Raw genomic sequence first — 19,037 nt, forward strand, 5'->3', positions numbered from 1 at the left:
CGCCATATAAGCCACCACCTAGATCAAGACATTAAACATTTCCATGTCAAAATGTAGAACATTTTCATAATCCTGGAAGGGCCCTTTATGCTTCTCCTTGGTCCATACTTCTTGTGCTCTCTTTCCCCCATGCTAACTTTGGGTACCATAGATTAATTTGCCTGTTCCTAAAATTTACATGGGTGGAATCAGACACTTCTGTGTCTGTTTTCTTTGGCTTAATGTTATGCCTGTGAGATGGATCCATGTTTTGTGTCAGTAGTATTTTATTTTTTACTGCTTAGTAGTATTTCATTGAATGAATATACCATAACTTCTGTATTTACTCTCCTCTTAATGGGCATATGAAATTTCTTGCTTTTTACTTTGTTGAGTAAAGCTTCAGTGAATATTATCTTACATGTCTTTTGGTAGACATATGTACTTCTGTTTTTTTTTTTTTTTTTTTTTTTTTGAGATGGAGTCTCACTCTGTTACCCAGCCTGGAGTGCAGTGGCGTGATCTCGGCTCACTGCAACCTCTGCCTCCCGGGTTCAATTGATTCTTCTGCCTCAGCCTAAGTAGCTGGGATTACAGGCACCCACCGCAATGCGTGGCTAATTTTTGTATTTTTAGTAGAAACAGGGTTTCACCATGTTGGCCAGGCTGGTCTTGAACTCCTGACCTCAAGTGATCTGCCGGCCTCAGCCTCCCAAAGTGCTGGGATTATAGGCATGAGCCACCATACCTGGCCACATATGTACTTGTTTAGGTACATGTGCATACATATTTTGTTTTAATAGATACTGCCGGTTTTCAAAAGTAATTGTTGCAATTTATACTCCCACTAGCAGTGTAGGAGCTTTTCAGTTACTCTGCATCTTTGCCAATTTTTGGTATTGTTATCGTTTTTAAAATTCAGCCATTTTGATATGTGTGTAGTGGTATTACTGAGTGTCCCTAGTGACTTATGTGTGTAGTGGTATTCAATTTGAGTGTCCCTAGTGACTTATAAGAGCCTTTTCATATGCTTATTGACCATTTAGATAGCCTTATTGAGAAGTGCATATTTGCATCTTTTGCAGATTCTTATTTGATTATATCTTTTATTGATTTGTTGGAGTATTTTAAATATTTTACATACAAATCCTTTGTAAGATACATGTATTATGGATATCTTCTCCCAGTCTATGGTTTGCCTTTGCAGTCTCTTAATGGTGTTTTTTGATGAACAGAAGTTTCTGATTTTAATGAAGCTTAAGTTAGCAACCTTTTCTTTTGTGATTAACTCTTTGTATTTTAAGAAGTTTTTGCCTGTTCAAAGTTATGAAGATAATCTTCATTCTTTTCTTTCTGTAATTTTATTGTTTTTATCCTTCACATTTAGCTGTCTTATCAAGCTCAGATTAATTTTTGTATATGTAACACAGGGGTCAACATTTATTTTTTCCTCATATGGATATCCAAATGGTCCATTGCCCTCTATTGAAAGGAAGTCTTTTCCTCACAGAATTGTGTTGGGAAATTAGGTGACTGTGTGATAATTTGTTTCTGTACCCTGTTATGGCTGCTTTGTATATCTAGAAAACCCCATCGTCTCAGCCTAAAATCTGCTTAAGCTGATTAGCAACTTCAGCAAAGTCTCAGGATACAAAATCAATGTACAAAAATCACAAGCATTCTTGTACACCAATAACAGACAAACAGAGAGCCAAATCATGAGTGAACTCCCATTCACAATTGCTTCAAAGAGAATAAAATACCTAGGAATCCAACTTACAAGGGATGTGAAGGACCTCTTCAAGGAGAACTACAAACCACTGCTCAATGAAATAAAAGAGGATACAAACAAATGGAAGAACATTCCATGCCCATGGGTTGGAAGAATCAATATCGTGAAAATGGCCATACTGCCCAAGGTAACTTATAGATTCAATGCCATCCCCATCAAGCTACCAATGACTTTCTTCACAGAATTGGAAAAAGCTACTTTAAAGTTCATATGGAACCACAAAAGAGCCCGCATCGCCAAGTCCATCCTAAGCCAAAAGAACAACGCTGGAGGCATCACGCTACCTGACTTCAAACTGTACTACAAGGCTACAGTAACCAAAACAGCATGGTACTGGTACCACAACAGAGACATAGATCAATGGAACAGAACAGAGTCCTCAGAAATGATGCTGCATATCTACAACTATGTGATCTTTGACAAACCTGACAAAAACAAGCAATGGGGAAAGGATTCCCTATTTAATAAATGGTGCTGGGAAAACTGGCTAGCCATATGTAGAATGCTGAAACTGGATCCCTTCCTTACACCTTACACAAAAATTAATTCAAGATGGATTAAAGACTTAAATGTTAGACCTAAAACCATTAAAATCCTACAAAAAACCTAGGCAATACCATTCAGGACATAGGCGTGGGCAAGGTCTTCATGTCTAAAACAGCAAAAGCAATGGCAACAAAAGCCAAAATTGACAAATGGGATCTCATTAAACTAAAGAGCTTCTGCACAGCAAAAGAAACTACCATCAGAGTGAACAGGCAACCTACAAAATGGGAGAAAATTTTTGCAACCTACTCATCTGACAAAGGGCTAATATCCAGAATCTACAATGAACTCAAACAAATTTACAAGAAAAAAACAACCCCATCAAAAAGTGGGCGAAGGACATGAACAGACACTTCTCCAAAGAAGACATTTATGCAGCCAAAACACATGAAAAAATGCTCATCATCACTGGCCGTCAGAGAAATGCAAATCAAAACCACAGTGAGATACCATCTCACACCAGTTAGAATGGCCATCATTAAAAAGTCAGGAAACAACAGGTGCTGGAGAGGATGTGGAGAAATAGGAACACTTTTACACTGTTGGTGGGACTGTAAACCAGTTCAACCATTGTGGAAGTCAGTGTGGCGATTCCTCAAGGATCTAGAACTAGAAATCCCATTTGACCCAGCCATCCCATTACTGGGTATATACCCAAAGGACTATAAATCATGCTGCTATAAAGACACATGCACACGTATGTTTATTGCGGCACTATTCACAATAGCAAAGACTTGGAACCAACCCAAATGTCCAACAACGATAGACTGGATTAAGAAAATGTGGCACATATACACCATGGAATACTATGCAGCCATAAAAAAGGATGAGTTCATGTCCTTTGTAGGGACATGGATGAAACTGGAAAACATCATTCTCAGTAAACTATCGCAAGGACAAAAAACCAAACACCGCATGTTCTCACTCATAGGTGGGAATTGAACAATGAGAACTCATGGACACAGGAAGGGGACCATCACACTCCGGGGACTGTTGTGGGGTTGGGGGAGGGGGGAGGGACAGCATTAGGAGATATACCTAATGCTAAATGATGAGTTAATGGGTGCAGCAAAACAACATGGCACATGGATACATATGTAACAAACCTGCACATTGTGCACATGTACCCTAAAACCTAAAGTATAATAAAAAAAAAAATGAGTTGGGAACTTTTTTTTTTCCCATTCTTTGAAAAGGTTTGTATGTGATTGGAATAATTTCTTTTTAATTGTTTGAAGGAATTCATAAATTATTTCAAATTAATGGGGTTTTCTTTGTGGGAAGTTTTAAAAAGTAGGATTCAATATTTTTCACATTTATATGATTATATTTTTCATGTGCGTTTTTCTAGGAATTTGTCTATTTCTTATGAGTTGTCAAATTTATTTGCCTGAAGACATTTTAGTTAGCTTTCTTTATTGATTTCTAGTTTAATTCCACTGTGGCCAGAGAATATACTATGTATGATACCAATCCCTTGAAGCTTTTAGAGACTTGCTGTATGGCCCAGATTATGGTGTGTTTTGGTAAATTTCCATGTGAACTTCAAAAGAATATGTATTCTGGAGTTGTTGAGTACAGTGCTCTGTGTGTGTCACTTAGGTCAATTTGGTTATTTATTTGTTCTGATCTTTTATATCCTTTCTTTTTTGAGGTAGTTAGGAAAGGGTGGTTCAATTAGTTTTAATTTTAATTTCTCTTATTATGAAGTTTTATTGGTATTTAATAAAATTTCGTGTGTTTGAAGGCCATTAGCATTTCTCTTTGTACTACCTGTGCATACCTCTTGTGTGGCTTGCCTTTTAACTCTGTAATGTCCTTAATCATATTGGTATTAAACATTTTTGTTTGTGAAACTTACTACTTTCTCTTTTGTGGCTTTTGTATTTTGTGTTTCTTAAAGTCTCTCATAATTTATAAGCACAATTTACTTGTATTTTCTTCTAACATATGTATAGTTTATTTTTCATTTACCTCTTGAATGAATTTTTTTCTGAAATGACTGCAAATTGTTCCTACATAGTTAATTGAATAACAATAAGTACAGTTTATTAAATGACAGTAATACTGTAGGCATTGTTCTACAGTGGTTTACATATTTATTTATTTATTTTTGAGATGGAGTCTCGCTCTCTTGGCTGAGGTTGGAGTGCAGTGGTGCGATCTTGGCTCACTGCAACCTCTGCCTCCTGGGTTCAAATGATTCTCCTGCCTCAGCCTCCTGAGTAACTGGGATAACAGGCGTGTGCCACCACGCCTGGCTAATTTTTATATTTTTAGTAGAGATGGGTTTCACCATGCCGGCTAAGCTGGTCTTGAACTCCTGACCTCAGGTGATCCACCCACCAGCCTCCTAAAGTGCTGAGATTACAGGCGTGAGCCACCGCGTCTCCAGCCCAGTGGTTTACATATTTTAAATCATTTAGTTCTCACAATACCCTTATGAGGCCTATGCTTTTATCCTATGTAATACCATTATGAGGTCTATGCTTTTAAATCATTTAATTCTCACAATACTCTCATGAGGTCTGTGCTTTACAGATGAGGAAACTGAGACACAAGAGAGATTTAGTAGTTTGTCCAAGGACATTGTATTAGTCTGGGTAAAACTAGAAGACAGAAACCATACCATAGGTTAAATAGAAGTTTAATATAAAGAGTTATTAAGCAGTGATTGAAGAGTAACGCTATGAACATGGCAAGAGAACTCAAAAATGTATCCTAGGGCAGAGAGAGAATACCCAAAGAAGAACACGTTTGGAATTAGGTTTAGACTTCATTGAAGAAGGCGTGGCTATCATTCACTGTATGGCAGAGAAGTTGCTGGGTTACCCAGGCCATAGCTGGTCTACAGTCATTGTGTGAGTAGGATCAATCCTGTGAGGCAGAGGCAAGCTCAGGCTGGTAGGTGGGCACACAGAGGTCAAGATGCTGTGAGAATTAAACCTCCTTTGGGCAGGATAAAGATTGGGCTTTGGCTCACTATGCAGGCACCCCGTGGAACACTTGCTGTGTGTGCCTATGGGGCTGAGGAGTGGGTGTGGGGATCAGTGACCTGAACTGGAGTATGGTCTCATTCTTTCTGGAGCTCTCAGCTATGCTGCTGTGGCACAAATCAGGAGCTGGAGAAAACCTGGTGTTCAAATGCTGGAGAAAGCTGCTCCCTGTGGGCGCTTAGCACAGGAGAGTACCACATTGGCCAGAAGTGAAGCCTGGAGAGCAAGATACACTTTCCTCCTACAGTGTTTCTTTGGTATCCTCTACTGACAAAGCTTACCTATTGTGCTAGCTGGCAAAGGAAACATACTTGGCCCATATCCATTTCACACATCAGGCAACAAAGGGTGAATTTGTAGCTGAGAAGCAATGAACTGATTAACTGGAACAGTTACAAAGTAGTCTGACTCCTAGGCTTTTACCTCTGTGTTCTTTCTCCCTCTTATATGTAGTTTATCCTTTTCCTACTGATTTGAAATATTAAACACCTAAATTCAAAAGTGTTTGTTTCTGAACTTTAGCTTTATTCTATTTCATTGACATTTGTTTATTTTGTACTCAAACCACTGTTTTTTAATTAGAATAGCTTCAAATAAAAAACATATCTTGCAGGGTAAATAACTCTTCATTTTTCTTTTTCAAAGTTTTATTTTCCTGATTAATAGTCAGCTTCTCATGTATCATGGAAATCCTTTTGAAGTTTTGATGGAGAATTGGATTTATAAGTGTTAAATTGGATTTATGAGTTGTGTTATAAATGTTATAAATGTATAAGTTATAACATAAATTATAACTTATAGGTTATAACTTATAACTTATAAATTATAACTTATAGGTTATAACTTATAACTTATAAATTATAACTTATAAGTTATTAACTTATAGGTTATAACTTATGAATTAATAACTTATAACTTATAAATCCAATTTATAACATAAATTGTTAATTTATAAACAATATAAAGTTATAAATTGGATTTATAAGTTGGATTAAAGATTTGGACTTATAAGTTAACTTGGAAAAGAGAAATGTCTTTACAATATTGAGTCATCACATCCAGAACTATATTGTTTTAAGAACGAGTAAAGAGATCAGATTTGGGCTTTTCTTTTTTTTTTTTTTTTTTTTTGTTATTTCATACTTTTTTTGTGGAAGATTTGGTATTGAGCTACATTTCTACAATTGGTTTTGCTTGGAGTCAATCTGTTGGCCTTAATTTAAATTTTTGTAGTCTCTTTATATATCCCACTGATGATTTGTTTGTATTAATAATTTCCTGAAAGGCAGGAATATATTAGTGATGAAGGGTATGGTCTCCGATGTTAGCTGCCTCCATGTTAAAACTCAGCGCTGTGATCATGGGCAGGCAACTTAACCCTGTGTATAAATGTTTTCTCGTTAATCAGATAGGATTAATAAGTGTGGTTATATGACAGAATTGAAGGATCAGCTAACTCATCTGATAGATTTAAGAATTTGGCACTGGGCCTGGAGCACATTAGGAAATAGTTACTTTCATTGCCTTCCACCATCATCATCATTGTCGTCATCACTGTCATTGTCTTTGTCGTTGTCATCCTGACAATGTTTATCACACTCAAACTATCCTGTCAGTTCTCCCGGATACGCACTATTACCTCACTTGTACATACTGGTTAGCCTCTTGGAAGGAATCTGAACCACATTTTAGGTTACAATCTTTTACACAGTTGGCCTCTTCTCCCACCATTACCCAATTTGAAGGACGTTTCCCCGTTCTGTCTCTTTTGTAGGTGACATTTAAAATTTTTGGCTTATTTTTCCCCCGTTAATTTTTCTCTCCAAGGTCAATTTGAAGCTGTTTATAATCATGTTTATTCTTTAAAAGGAATTTATGGTTTTGTGGTCATTAAATGCCTGGAGCATGTATATAGTTTTGATAGTAAGCTAGTATCACATTTTCAGTTCATTTTAAAAACTCTATTCTGAAATCTATTAAAAAGGAACCTAATTTAAATATGTAGTATTTCAATTCAGCCTTTGCTTCTATAGCACATGACAAAACATGAGAATATGTATTTTATATTCGTTCTTTTTTTCTAGGTTTTCATACATTTTTTGATTTAACTCTTATTGCTCATGGTTATTAAGGGGTTTCATTAGTATTACTTGATATATCGAAAAAGAATTTCCAAGATATATTCAAGTTGTTTTATTGAAACAACTGCAAAACTGAGTGGGAAACTGGAAGACATTTCTGACATCTTTTTTGCCAATTTTTTTTATAGGAATCAAGAACCCAGTCTCAGTTGCCAACAGACTCTTATGTGAAGGGCAGAAGGGCAAGCTCTCGGCTGGCAGAATTCCTCCCTGGTAACCACTTTGTTCTTCCCGACTTTCCCTGTCTTTAGTGCATTTTTATCCACAGAAGGCTGATGCTGTTGGTTACATACCAGGTAGCATGCCTTTGAGAAGAAGACAAACTTTGTTCCGTGATCTTGGAACATTTTGTACAGCTGATAAAGTTTTGGATGGAAAAGAATATTATGGATTAAAGCAGAAAGGGGATCAGTGTTCAGTTGGGCTCATTTTATTATGAAACTTAAAAAAAACTTTGACATTTTAGTCCAGAGTCTAAAGTAATTTTTAATTTTGAGAAGTTCTTAGAATAAAAGTACATGGAATATAGTAAATAGCCCTTATGAACCTATGATACAGCTTCAGTAATTACCAGTGTTCTGTTCTTCATCTGTTTCATGCATCTCAGTTTTTTTCCTATAGGGTTTTTTGTTTTTATTTTTATTTTGTTTTATTTTATTTTTGAGACAGGGTCTCACTCTGTCACCCAGGCTGGAGTGCAGTGGCATAGTCATGGCTCACTGCAGCCTTGACCTCCTGGGCTCAAGAGATCCTCCTGCCTCAGCCTCCTGAGTAGCTGGGACTATATGCATGTGCCACCGTTCTTGGACATTATTTTTATTTTTTGTTGAGATGGGGTCTTGCTATGCTGCCCAGGCTCATCTCAAACTCCTGGACTCAAGCAATCCTCCTGCCTTGGCCTCCTAGAGAGCTGGCATTATAGGCATGAGCCACTGTGCCTGGCCCCTACAGTATTTTAAAGCAAATCCCCGACATTGTAGTTTACCCTTAAATAGTTTTATAAGTAATTCTGTGTTTGCAAAACATAGCCACCATGCTGTTAGCATGCCTAATAATATTAAAACTTATGCTTTAATACCTTGTCACACTTAGTCTATGCTCAGCATGCCTGGTTGTGGAGGTTACATTAATGTTCTGTATTCAAAGTTGTGGTGACAGTGCTGTAGGAATCACTTTGATTCTACTGTGTTTTGAAGTCACAGAAAATAAATTAATATAGTTTAGAAAAATCTTAAATCCTTTACCCAGATAGATTTCAAATTTTAATTATATATGTCCCAGTTTAATTATGGCACTAGAGAGTCAATTATGAAAAAAATCTCAAATATTAATTTTTAATATTACATGTTTTTGATAAAGCAGTGGTAAGGGAAAGCAAATCTGATTTATTGAGATCCTTTCTACTATGTGTTGGATTGATTTCAGTAAGTTTCCTGATAACTCTGAAAGTGAGAAAAGCCAGGCGTGGTGGCTCACCCTTGTAACCCCAGCACTTTGGGAGGCCGAGGTGGGCGGATCATGAGATCAGGAGATCGAGACCACGGTGAAACCTCGTCTCTACTAAAAGTACAAAAAATTAGCCGGGCATGGTGGCGGGCACCTGTAGTCCCAGCTACTCCTAGAGGCTGAGGCAGGAGAATGGTGTGAACCCAGGAGGCGGAGCTTTCAGTGAGCCGAGATCGCACCACTTCACTCCAGCCTGGGCGACAGAGCGAGACTCCATCTCAAAAAAAAAACAAAACAAAAAAAAAAAAACTTACACGTGCTTTTCTAATGATTTATATTAAACCCATGCTATTTTGTTTAGCTGGCATGAGATTACCAATCCATAATTTACTAAGTGTTTGTTCAGTAGGTGCATGTGGAGTCCTTCTATCCATACCTTTTTAAGGGAGCAATAAGTGCAAAGACATTGTCTCTGGATTTATATTCTCTGTAATGTGCATTTAAACATGACTGTGTTCTTTCACCCAATATTTCCTATTGTGTATAAAACCTAATTAACATGAACTAAACAATTTAGAAGACATGTACCCAGTAGGGAGAAAAAGATGTAGTTGTTTGGTTGGCAAGAAAAATAGCATAAACCATGTAAAAAGTATTTTGAAGTTCACCTACAAATCTACCATAATCCCATTGCCCCCACTCCTCATGGCGTTTACCAAGCAGATTCTCAAATTTATATGGAGGAACAAGTGTACAAGAGTAGTCAAGACAGCTGTAAAACAGATGAAAGAGTTGGACGTACTTAATGGATAGCATGATACTTTTATATAATACTATAGTAATTAACACAGGTTGATATAGATATGGATAAAAAGATCAGCAAGAACTGCAAGTCTAGAAGCTGACTCAGTGCATGAGGGAATTTGGTCTATGATAACAGTGTCATCTCAAATCATTGTGGGGAAAAAGAATGGTGTATTAAATAAATTGTGTTGGGGCAATTGACTACCTAGTGCAAGAACATTAAATTCGGATGTCATATCACTAAGAAAAAGCCCAAACCCATAAGTAAAAAAGTGTAGTATAAAAATATTAGGAAAAAATATGGGAGAGTATTCTTATGACTATGAGGCAGCAAAAAATTTATTAAGTTAAAAAATAAAGCTAAGTATTGAAACATACGACAAGTGAAGATGTGTACCTATTATACAAGTGAAGATACTATGATCAGAATTAAAAGACTATGCCCTTTGGAACTGAGAAAAATTATGTGCGGGATATGTAGCAAACAAAAGATTATCCAGAGTGTTTATGAACTATAAAATATCAATAAGAAAAGGACAACCCAAATTTTAAAAATCAGTAAAGGATACAAATAGGCAATTTATGGGAAAGAAAATATTAATGAGATATAAATACATTAAAAGGTGCCCAATAATATTAATCAAGGAATTGTTAGTAAAAAAAAAAAAAAAGATGATATTTTCACCGTTTTCAAGTAGCAAAATTAACAAAAACCAACAATGTACAGTATTATTCAGGGTGCAGAAAAATAGGTTCTTCTGCTGTTGATGGAAATGTAAACAGCCAGTTGAGAGACATTTTGGTATTATTTATTAAGTACAAATTGAAAATGCACGCTGTATGCTCCAGCATTTCTATCCTGAGACAAAATGCCTTCATAAGAAGGCTTGTACAGCACATGAAGGCTATAGCATTGTTGCTTCTAGACTATAAAAATGTAAGCTACCTAAATATCCATCAATGGCTAAATAGACTGTTTTCTAGTTATGTTATTAGATACCCTGTGGCATTAGAAAAAAGGAGAGAAACGTGTGTATAGTAACATGGCTTACTGTTAGAATTAGTTTACTTGGGCTGCCTTAACAAAATACCTTAAATTCAGTGGCTCAAACAGTAGAAAAGTCTTCCTCACAGTTCTGGAAGTTAAGAGGTCCAAGATCTAGGTTCCAGCTTGTTTGGTTTCTGGTGAGGGTTCCTTTTCTGGCTTGCCTTCTCACTGTGTCCTTACACTAGAGATAGGGGTGTAGGGAAGGGGTTGTTGAGAGAAACATTTCTTCCTTATAAAGACACTAATAATATCATGAGGGCCCTACCCTCATTTTATCCAACTCTGATTATTTCCCAGAAGCCCCATCTCCAAATATTATCACATTGAGGGCTAGGGCTTCAACAAATGAATTTTTGGGTGGACACAATTCAGTGCACAGAAATAGGTCTCACATTGTAGAGTAAATAAATCAAGTTTCTGATGATGTGTTCATTTTAACTTCTGTTTTCTTAAAAACGTTACAAAAAACTATGATGCATACCTGTTTTGTGCCATCTAGGATAGGAAATAAAACACCACTGAAAGATTTGGAGCTGCCTAGACTAAACTCTGCCAATTTACATTTCTACCTACGATGTCTTACGGTCATTCAATGAGACACTTACCAGGAGTGATACAACATCTAAAAATTCTTTCCAAAGTTAAAAGGGAAGAGATTTAACATGTACTCCTTGTTCCTTCTACTGTCCCCCATGCTCACCCTGACCCCCATCTCTGCCCTACCCCTAGGTAACAAAAACCCTGATTTTCTCATTGCCGTGTATTCTTTCATATTATTACAGCATATACTCTAATTTTCTTTGGCTACATAAATATGTGCATAGATGTACAAAAAAGACTTGTAAAGTAGGTTACTAAACCCACTGTGATTACCTCAGGGGAAGAAGGAGTAAGATGAGGCAATTGTCAAAGGGGACATATGCAATATTTTAATATTTTACAAAGAAAACATATGGGAGAAAGTGATAGCTACCTCTTTATTAAAATTATATAATAATGCTACACTTGTCTGGAACTAGCTGGTTTTCTTACAAACATAGTTTTCAACTTTATGTTTGAGTGTTCTGATATTTTAGATATTTAACATTTTCATATGAATTTTAGAATTTGTTTTTCCATTTCTGTAAATAGCCTGCCAGAATTTTGATTGTGATTCTAATATATGCATTTATTAAGATTTTTAAACCCTCTCAATGGTTTTATAGTTTCCAGTGTATAGATCTTGCATAGCTTTTATTATATTTATACCTCGTACTTCATTTTTTTTTGATGCTGTGGTAAATGGAAATTAAGCATGTTAATTTCCAACTGTTCATTGTCAGTATGTAGAAATGTGATTGATTTTAACATATTGACATTCTATCATGGGAATTTGGTAAATCTATTTGTTTTAGTCCCATTTTTATAGATTCCATAAGACTTTCTCTCCTTTCTCTCCTTTCTTTCTCTCTCCCTTTCTTTCTTTCTTTCTTTCTTTCTTTCTTTCTTTCTTTCTTTCTTTCTTTCTTTCTTTCTGTCTGTCTCTCTCTCTCTCTCTCTCTCTCTCTTTCTTTCTCTCTCTCTCTCTCTCCTTTCTTTTCTTTTTTTCTTTCTCCCTCTCTCTCTCCCTTTCTCTTCCTCTCCTCTCCCCTCCCCTCCCCTCCCCTCCCCTCCCCTCCCCTCTCCTCTTCTGTCTCGGAATCTTGCTCTGTTGCCCAGGCTGGAGTGCAATGGCATGATCTCGGCTCGCTGCAGTCTCTGCCTCCTAGGTTCAAGCGATTCTCCTGCCTCAGCCTCCTGAGTAGCTAGGATTACAGGCATGCACCACCATGCCCTGCTAATTTTTGTATTTTTAGTAGAGGAGGGGTTTCGCCATGTTGGCCAGCCTGATCTCGAACACCTGACCACAGGTGATCTGCCCACCTCAGCCTCCCACGGTGCTGGGATTACAGACGTGAGCCACTGTGCCCAGACAAGATTTTTTACATAAATATTATGTCACCTGGGAATGAATATAGTTTTATTTCTATTTCTAACCCAAATTCTTTTAACTAATTTTTTTCATGCTTTATTGCATTGGCTGGAACCTCTAATGCAATATACAGTAGAGAAGTGTGAGAGTGGACATCATTCCCTTGTTTGTGATCTTAGGGAAGAAGCATTTGGTCTTTCACCATTAAGTATCATGATTGCTGTAGGTTAATCACAGATGCTCTTGATCATGTTGAGAAAGTTCCCTTCTTTTCCTAATGTATTACCTCATTTTTATACTGCTATGAACAGATACCCAGGACTGGGTAATTTATTAAAAAAAAGAGGTTTAATGGACTCATAGTTCGACATGGCTGGCGAAGCCTCACAATCCTGGCAAAAGGCGAAGGAGGAGCAAAAGTACATCTTATGTTACATGATGGCAGGCAACAGAACGTGTGCAGAGGAGCTGCCCTTTATAAAACTGTCAAAGCTCATGAGATTTACTCACAAGAACAGCATGGGAAAAACCTGCTCCCATGATTCAGTTATATCCCACTGGGTCCCTCCCATGACACATGGGTATTGTGGGAGCTACAATTCAATATGAGATTTGGGTTGGGACACAGCCAAACCATATCACTTAGTGTGCTGAGAACTTTAGTAGGAATAGGTATTGTACTTTGTCAAATTGCTTTTCTGCATCTATTGAGATGATCTTATAATTTAAAAAATTTAGTTAGCTAATTTAGTGATTGGTTGATTTTTGACTGATAAAGCAGCACTTGCATTCCTGGGATAAATTCTACTTGGTCATAATGTATTATCCTTTTTATATATTGTTGGCTTCAGTTTGTTAATATTTGGTAAAGAATTTTTACATCTATGTTTATGAGTGATACTGGTTTGTAGTTTTCTTGTAATAACTTTGGTTTGGGTTCCTTTTGCTTTTTGGATGTGTGGGGATATATATTTCATCAACTTTCGGAAAAAAATTCCTCATTATCTCTTCAGATACTTTTTTCTGAATCCCTGTCTCTTCTATTCAGAATTCTGATTACACATAATTTCAGCCTCTTGTAGTAGTTTACAGATCACTCATGATTTGTTTACTTTTTTCATTGTTTTTTCTCTCTTTGTTTCATTTTGAATAGTTTCCATTGCTGTCTTCAAGTTTACTAATTATTTTTCTGTCTGATCACTTATTGTCTAATTACCTGCTAATCCCATTCAGCTTGTGTTTTATTTCTTTGTTTATTGTTATTTTTATCTCTACAAGTTTGATTTGCGTCTTTAAAAAAATGTCTTCCATATATCTACTTAACATGGTTAAACTTTCCTCTAGCTTCATGAACATATGAATAGTGTTATAACAACTATTTAAATATCTTTGCTAATTCTATCATCTTTGTTATTTATGGATTGTTTTCAATTGAATGATTTTTCACCTCATAATAGGTTACCTTTCTTCGTATTTTGCATGCTTGGTAATTTTTATTAGGTTTCAGACATTGTGAGTTTTACCTTTTTGGGTGCTGTGTATTTTTGTTTTTAAAAACTATTCTTACATTTTATTCTAGGATGTGGCTAAGTTACTTAAAAACAGCTTGAGCCTTTCAGTCTCACTTTAAACTTAAATGAGACGAGAAGCATTTGGCCTTGAGCTAATTTTGCCTTGCTATTGAGGTAGAATCTTTCAAAGTATTGTAACAGATGCACCTAGAATGAGGCTTTTACTTTGGCTGGTGGGAGCAGGAGCTGTTGTTCCTGGCTGTCTGAACTTGGGGACTTTGTTTCTTCTTCTTTTTTTTTTTTTTTTTTAAATTTTCATTTGTTCCAATGCTTTGGGTAATTTCTTCTTACACATTCACTGATCTCTACTTAGCTGAAGCTTAGAGGGCTGCTCTCTGCAGATCTCTAGCGTACTCTCTATATGCAGCTTTCTTCTCTCTGGTCTTGTGAACTCTGGCTACGTACTCTCTATATGCAGCTTTCTCCTCTCTGGTCTTGTGAACTCTGGCTACGTGGCCTCTCTGGATGCCCAACTATGTCACTTCAACTCAGAGATACTGCTGGAGCTGCTGTGCTGTGGTTTAGAAACTGTCTAGGCAGTAATGAAGGTGAACCCTGTGATTGCAGTAAGGCAGTCACGAGGTTTACCTTGTTTTCCTTTCTCTCAAGGATTACTGTCCTATGTTGCCTAATGTCTTACGTCTGAAAACTGTTATTTTCTATATTTCGTCTTTCGTTTTTTTCACTGCGTCAAATAAGAGGGTAACTTTATTCCCTGTTACTCCCTCTTGTCCAGAAGTGAAAAATCTCTCACATACCTGGAAGTTCACTTTCTAAATTATAATAGAAATTAGATGACTAGAAATATTTGGCTCACATGTAAATAAGCTAAAAGTAAAAACATGATAAATTTGGTTATGTTGATTTAGGGTACTCAGGCAATTTTTTAAAACTATATTACATTTAGACAGTGAACTCTAGAGAGTTTCTACTGTAACAAAACACCTTAATACCATAAACTAGTTAGCTTGTAAACAATACAAGTTTCTCACAGTCCTGAAGGCTGGGAAGTGCAAGATCAAGGAGCTGGGGGATTCAGTGTCCCATTAAAGGGGTCATTCAAGAGGGCTCATCCCATTCAAGAGGGCTTCACCCTCATGACCTAATCACCTCCCCAAAGGCCCCACCTCCTAATGCCATCCCAATACCTTGGGGGTGAGGTTTCAAACTATGAATTTTGGGGGAACACAGTGGTATATGTTAGAACATTTCGATAATAAAAAAATTAAAACAGAGTGCAAAAGAGAACAGTTATAAATTTGGTTGTTATATGTTATTTCCAAATACAGCAAATTTTTCTTTATTTGCATTTTGTGTGTTGATAAGCTTTAAATAATCAATAACCGAAGTTATCTTTCTTCAGTTTTTTGTATTTATGATGAGCAAAGAAGTCATAGATAAAATGGAAATCAGTTCTTGAGTCCAGAGAATTAGTTATGTTCTCCCATATCTTTCTCTTTGAAAACAATGTATTTTGATTATCGGGGTTCCTGAAGATCCTTGAGCGCTTTCTGAACCACTAAATTACACATCTTAGACTGATTATAGTCATGGTTCTTTGAAAATGGGAGGTTCCCATCCATGAGAACAACCACGAGATTGTAATTCACATGAGTACATCCATGAGATTGTAATTCCTATCACCGTATTTGCCCAGATAGTCCGTTTCAGGGTGTTTTCTCTGTCAGCACTTGCAGCTCAGTTCTTGAGAGTTTTTTTTTTTTTTTGAGATGGAGTCTCACTCTGTCGCCTAGACTGGAGTGCAGTGGCACGATCTTGGCTCACTGCAACCTCCACCTCCCGAGTTCAAGCGGTTCTCCTGCCTCAGCCTCCCAAGTAGCTGGGATTACAGGTGCATGCCACCACACCTGGCAAATTTTTTTTATAGTTTTGGTAAAGACAGGGTTTCACCATGTTGGCCAGGCTTCTCTCAAACTCCTGACCTCAAGTGATCCACTTGCCTCGGCCTCCCAAAGTGTTGGGATTACAGGTGTGAGCCACTGCGTCCAGCCGAGAGTTTTAATTACCTCACCTCCGTGGTGGTTTCAATAGAGTGTTGCTTTTTGTTTTATAACCATTTAGATCTGCTTTAATGTAAACGAAGATGGGTATAACACAAGGAAAATGCTGTCCTTTAATCTAGGGAAGTTTGACACTCTATTATTTTGTTTAATATCTTGACAATTTTTATTTAATATTTAGTATGCTTCAGGCACTGTTCTAAATGCTTGAGATATGTTGATAAAGAAACAAAGATCTCCACCCTTATGAAGCTCAAAGCTTTTAAGGAATTTACACAGAAATAAACTAACAGATACAGTGTGTAAATTATCAATTATATAATATGTTAGAAGGTGGAAAAAGGTAAAAGGAGCAGGATAAGGAGATTGTGAGTACTGGGTAGAGGAGTGCAGGGTAGTGGGATGCATTTTTAAGGAGGCCTCATGAAGGAGGGATATTTGAGCATGTGAAGGAGTTTCCCATTTGGGAAATAGGGAAAGAGCCAGACAGGGGGAGCTCTCAGGGTGAAGACCCTGAGGCTGGCGCCTCCTTGGTATGTTTGTGGCTTTACAAGACTTTGAGTAGAGTACACAAGGAGGTAAGAAGAATAGGAGAGGAATTGAGGAGCGGGGAGGGTCAGATTCCATGGGAGCTTGTAGAGTTTTAAAAAGACTCTAGTTTTTACACTGGTCCTCACAAGAGGTTTTACAGGATTTTGAAAGAGGAGTGCCATTACCTGACTTGTATTTTACAAGGATTTTAGTGGCTGGTGTATTGAGAATTGACTAGGGTCAGGGAGTACAGGGCAAGGCGAGCATAAAAATAGTGAGGCCACTGCAACATTGTAGGTATCAGATCATGGTGGCTCAGACCAAGGTGGTAGCAGTGGAGGTGGTGAGAAGTGGTCAGATTCCAGATATGTGTTATAAAGGTAGAGTCAGTGGGACTTTGAAGTAGATTGGCGTGAACCTTTTCTAAAAGTTTCCTCCTCGGAGAATCAGAAGAATGCTTGAGAGAAATTTGAATCGGTGCTGCATTTTATGTTTAGAAATGTGATTTTTTTTGACATGTCAGTATAGTTTTTAGTAAAAGCTTCTGCTAAAATGATTTCAAAAACAATTATATGATATTTTGTGTGATGATGACCTACTATACAGTACTTTTTTATGTTAAGGAAAAGGTAGATAGTTAGTATGCTTATCCATAAGATGACATTCAACTATTTGCCTTCCTATGAATATTTTACAGTGCCCGAAGTATTTAAAAACTTAAATAGTTGACAATAGCAAATTGATTTTACTTAGAATCAAACCTTTGAATGATTAAAAAATATATAAAATAAAGCTAAGAATATTTTGTAAAATGCCCCTCACTGATTCCAGATACTGGAATTGAACCCAAAATGACCAATGGGAGTGCTGAGAATATTAGATTCAACTCCAAACTTTTGTCTTGGTCATGTAGTTTACTACTTCAGCTTCTCTTTTACATTATTTCTTTTATCAGTTGTTTTTTTCCTAGAAGAAGGAAATGCTAAAAATGCCATCAGGACAGTTCAAATTTGCATCCAAGCTCCTATTTCAGTCATCTTAACATTTGAACTTTATGTGACAGCTTTTCTTTGGAGTGGATTTCATTTCGTACAAGAATAGGAAAAACTTTTCTATTCTTAGAATGCTTTAGAATTTTTTTTCTAAAGTAGAATTTTGAAGAGGTAAAGTTGTTTATTTTCATTGGCCTTCTCTCCTCTCTATTTAAAATAGTCCCTCCATCCCCATCTTTGTGTATATTAGAAAGCAGTTATTGAGGTTAACCATTTGGTTTCCCATTGGAGCCATTTGGATATGTTTCTGAGGGTCTACTTAGATTTTGTTTTGCCAGTCTGTCACTGGTCTTATTAGCAGTCAAATCTTAAGACTGTAATATGTATTACTTCGAGTTTTTAATGTTGGAATGATTAAAATAACAGAAACAAAAAAATAGGGAGTGGAAAACTAGCAAGTAGGCACAAGTTCAAGGAATCCATTACTAGCTGGCTGAGATCTTTAAGAAGTTGGCTATGGAAGAAGATGGAGTGATTAATTATTATGGTAACTGCTTGTTATTACTATTTGCTTAGTCAAATTACTTAGGGAATGGGGTAATTATCCTAGCTATTTGAAATCTTTGAAAGCAAGTCTTTTATATTTAGTTAGCAGTATCCTTTTATCCACTTCATTATGTTAAAACTTGCTATTTAGGACTTAAAAGTTACTTTTGGGACATACCATAGTACTTTACTTACCACAGTAAAAGTGATTCTGAAGGTTATGTATGTATTTTCATTGCATCAAGGCTTAGAAATGTAAGCATACATATTTGGGCATCTCTAGATGTACCCACTAATTTTGGATGGATCCAGATATTCTACTAGGTAATAATGCCAACTCTGAAGGCATTCACTTAATTGTAAACTGTTAATTTGAGTAACCAATCTTGTGACATTAACTGAGAACCCTGTTGGTCCAAGATAAATCTTAATGTTTTCTACTGAGAAGTCAACTATTTTTACATCTTATTATGTTGAGTTTGCCAAGTTTTACTAGTTATTGCAAATGGTATTGTAACATTCCAATTGTAAAATTTCTAATTTGGGGAGAAATTTTCAGGAACTTTTTAGCATGCAGTCATCTTATTACTTTGAGGTAAATCTGGAATTATGTCCATATGCAAGACTTTTTCTCAACTGCCTTACCATATTACCTATATTTATTGCATATGTA

General features: G+C 36.6%; 1 protein-coding gene across 8 annotated transcripts in view; it reads left to right on the plus strand.

Moving 5' to 3' along the window:
• TASP1 (taspase 1) overlaps positions 1–19,037 on the plus strand; it is a 259,013-nt gene that overhangs the window by 54,178 nt on the left and 185,798 nt on the right. For 7 of the 8 annotated variants that reach the window (XR_008654458.2, XM_055265078.2, XM_055265079.2 and 4 more), the window contains one exon: positions 7,583–7,667. The exons of the other annotated variant lie outside the window; for it this stretch is intronic. Coding sequence is in view for 6 of the 7 variants with exons in the window: in XM_055265078.2 (XP_055121053.1) it covers positions 7,583–7,667 (85 nt within the window). In the remaining variant the exon portion in view is untranslated. The remainder of the gene's footprint in view (positions 1–7,582; positions 7,668–19,037) is intronic. 8 annotated transcript variants of the gene reach the window in all.

The sequence above is a fragment of the Symphalangus syndactylus genome, chromosome 24, assembly GCF_028878055.3.
Source record: "Symphalangus syndactylus isolate Jambi chromosome 24, NHGRI_mSymSyn1-v2.1_pri, whole genome shotgun sequence".
Lineage (NCBI taxonomy): Eukaryota > Metazoa > Chordata > Mammalia > Primates > Hylobatidae > Symphalangus > Symphalangus syndactylus.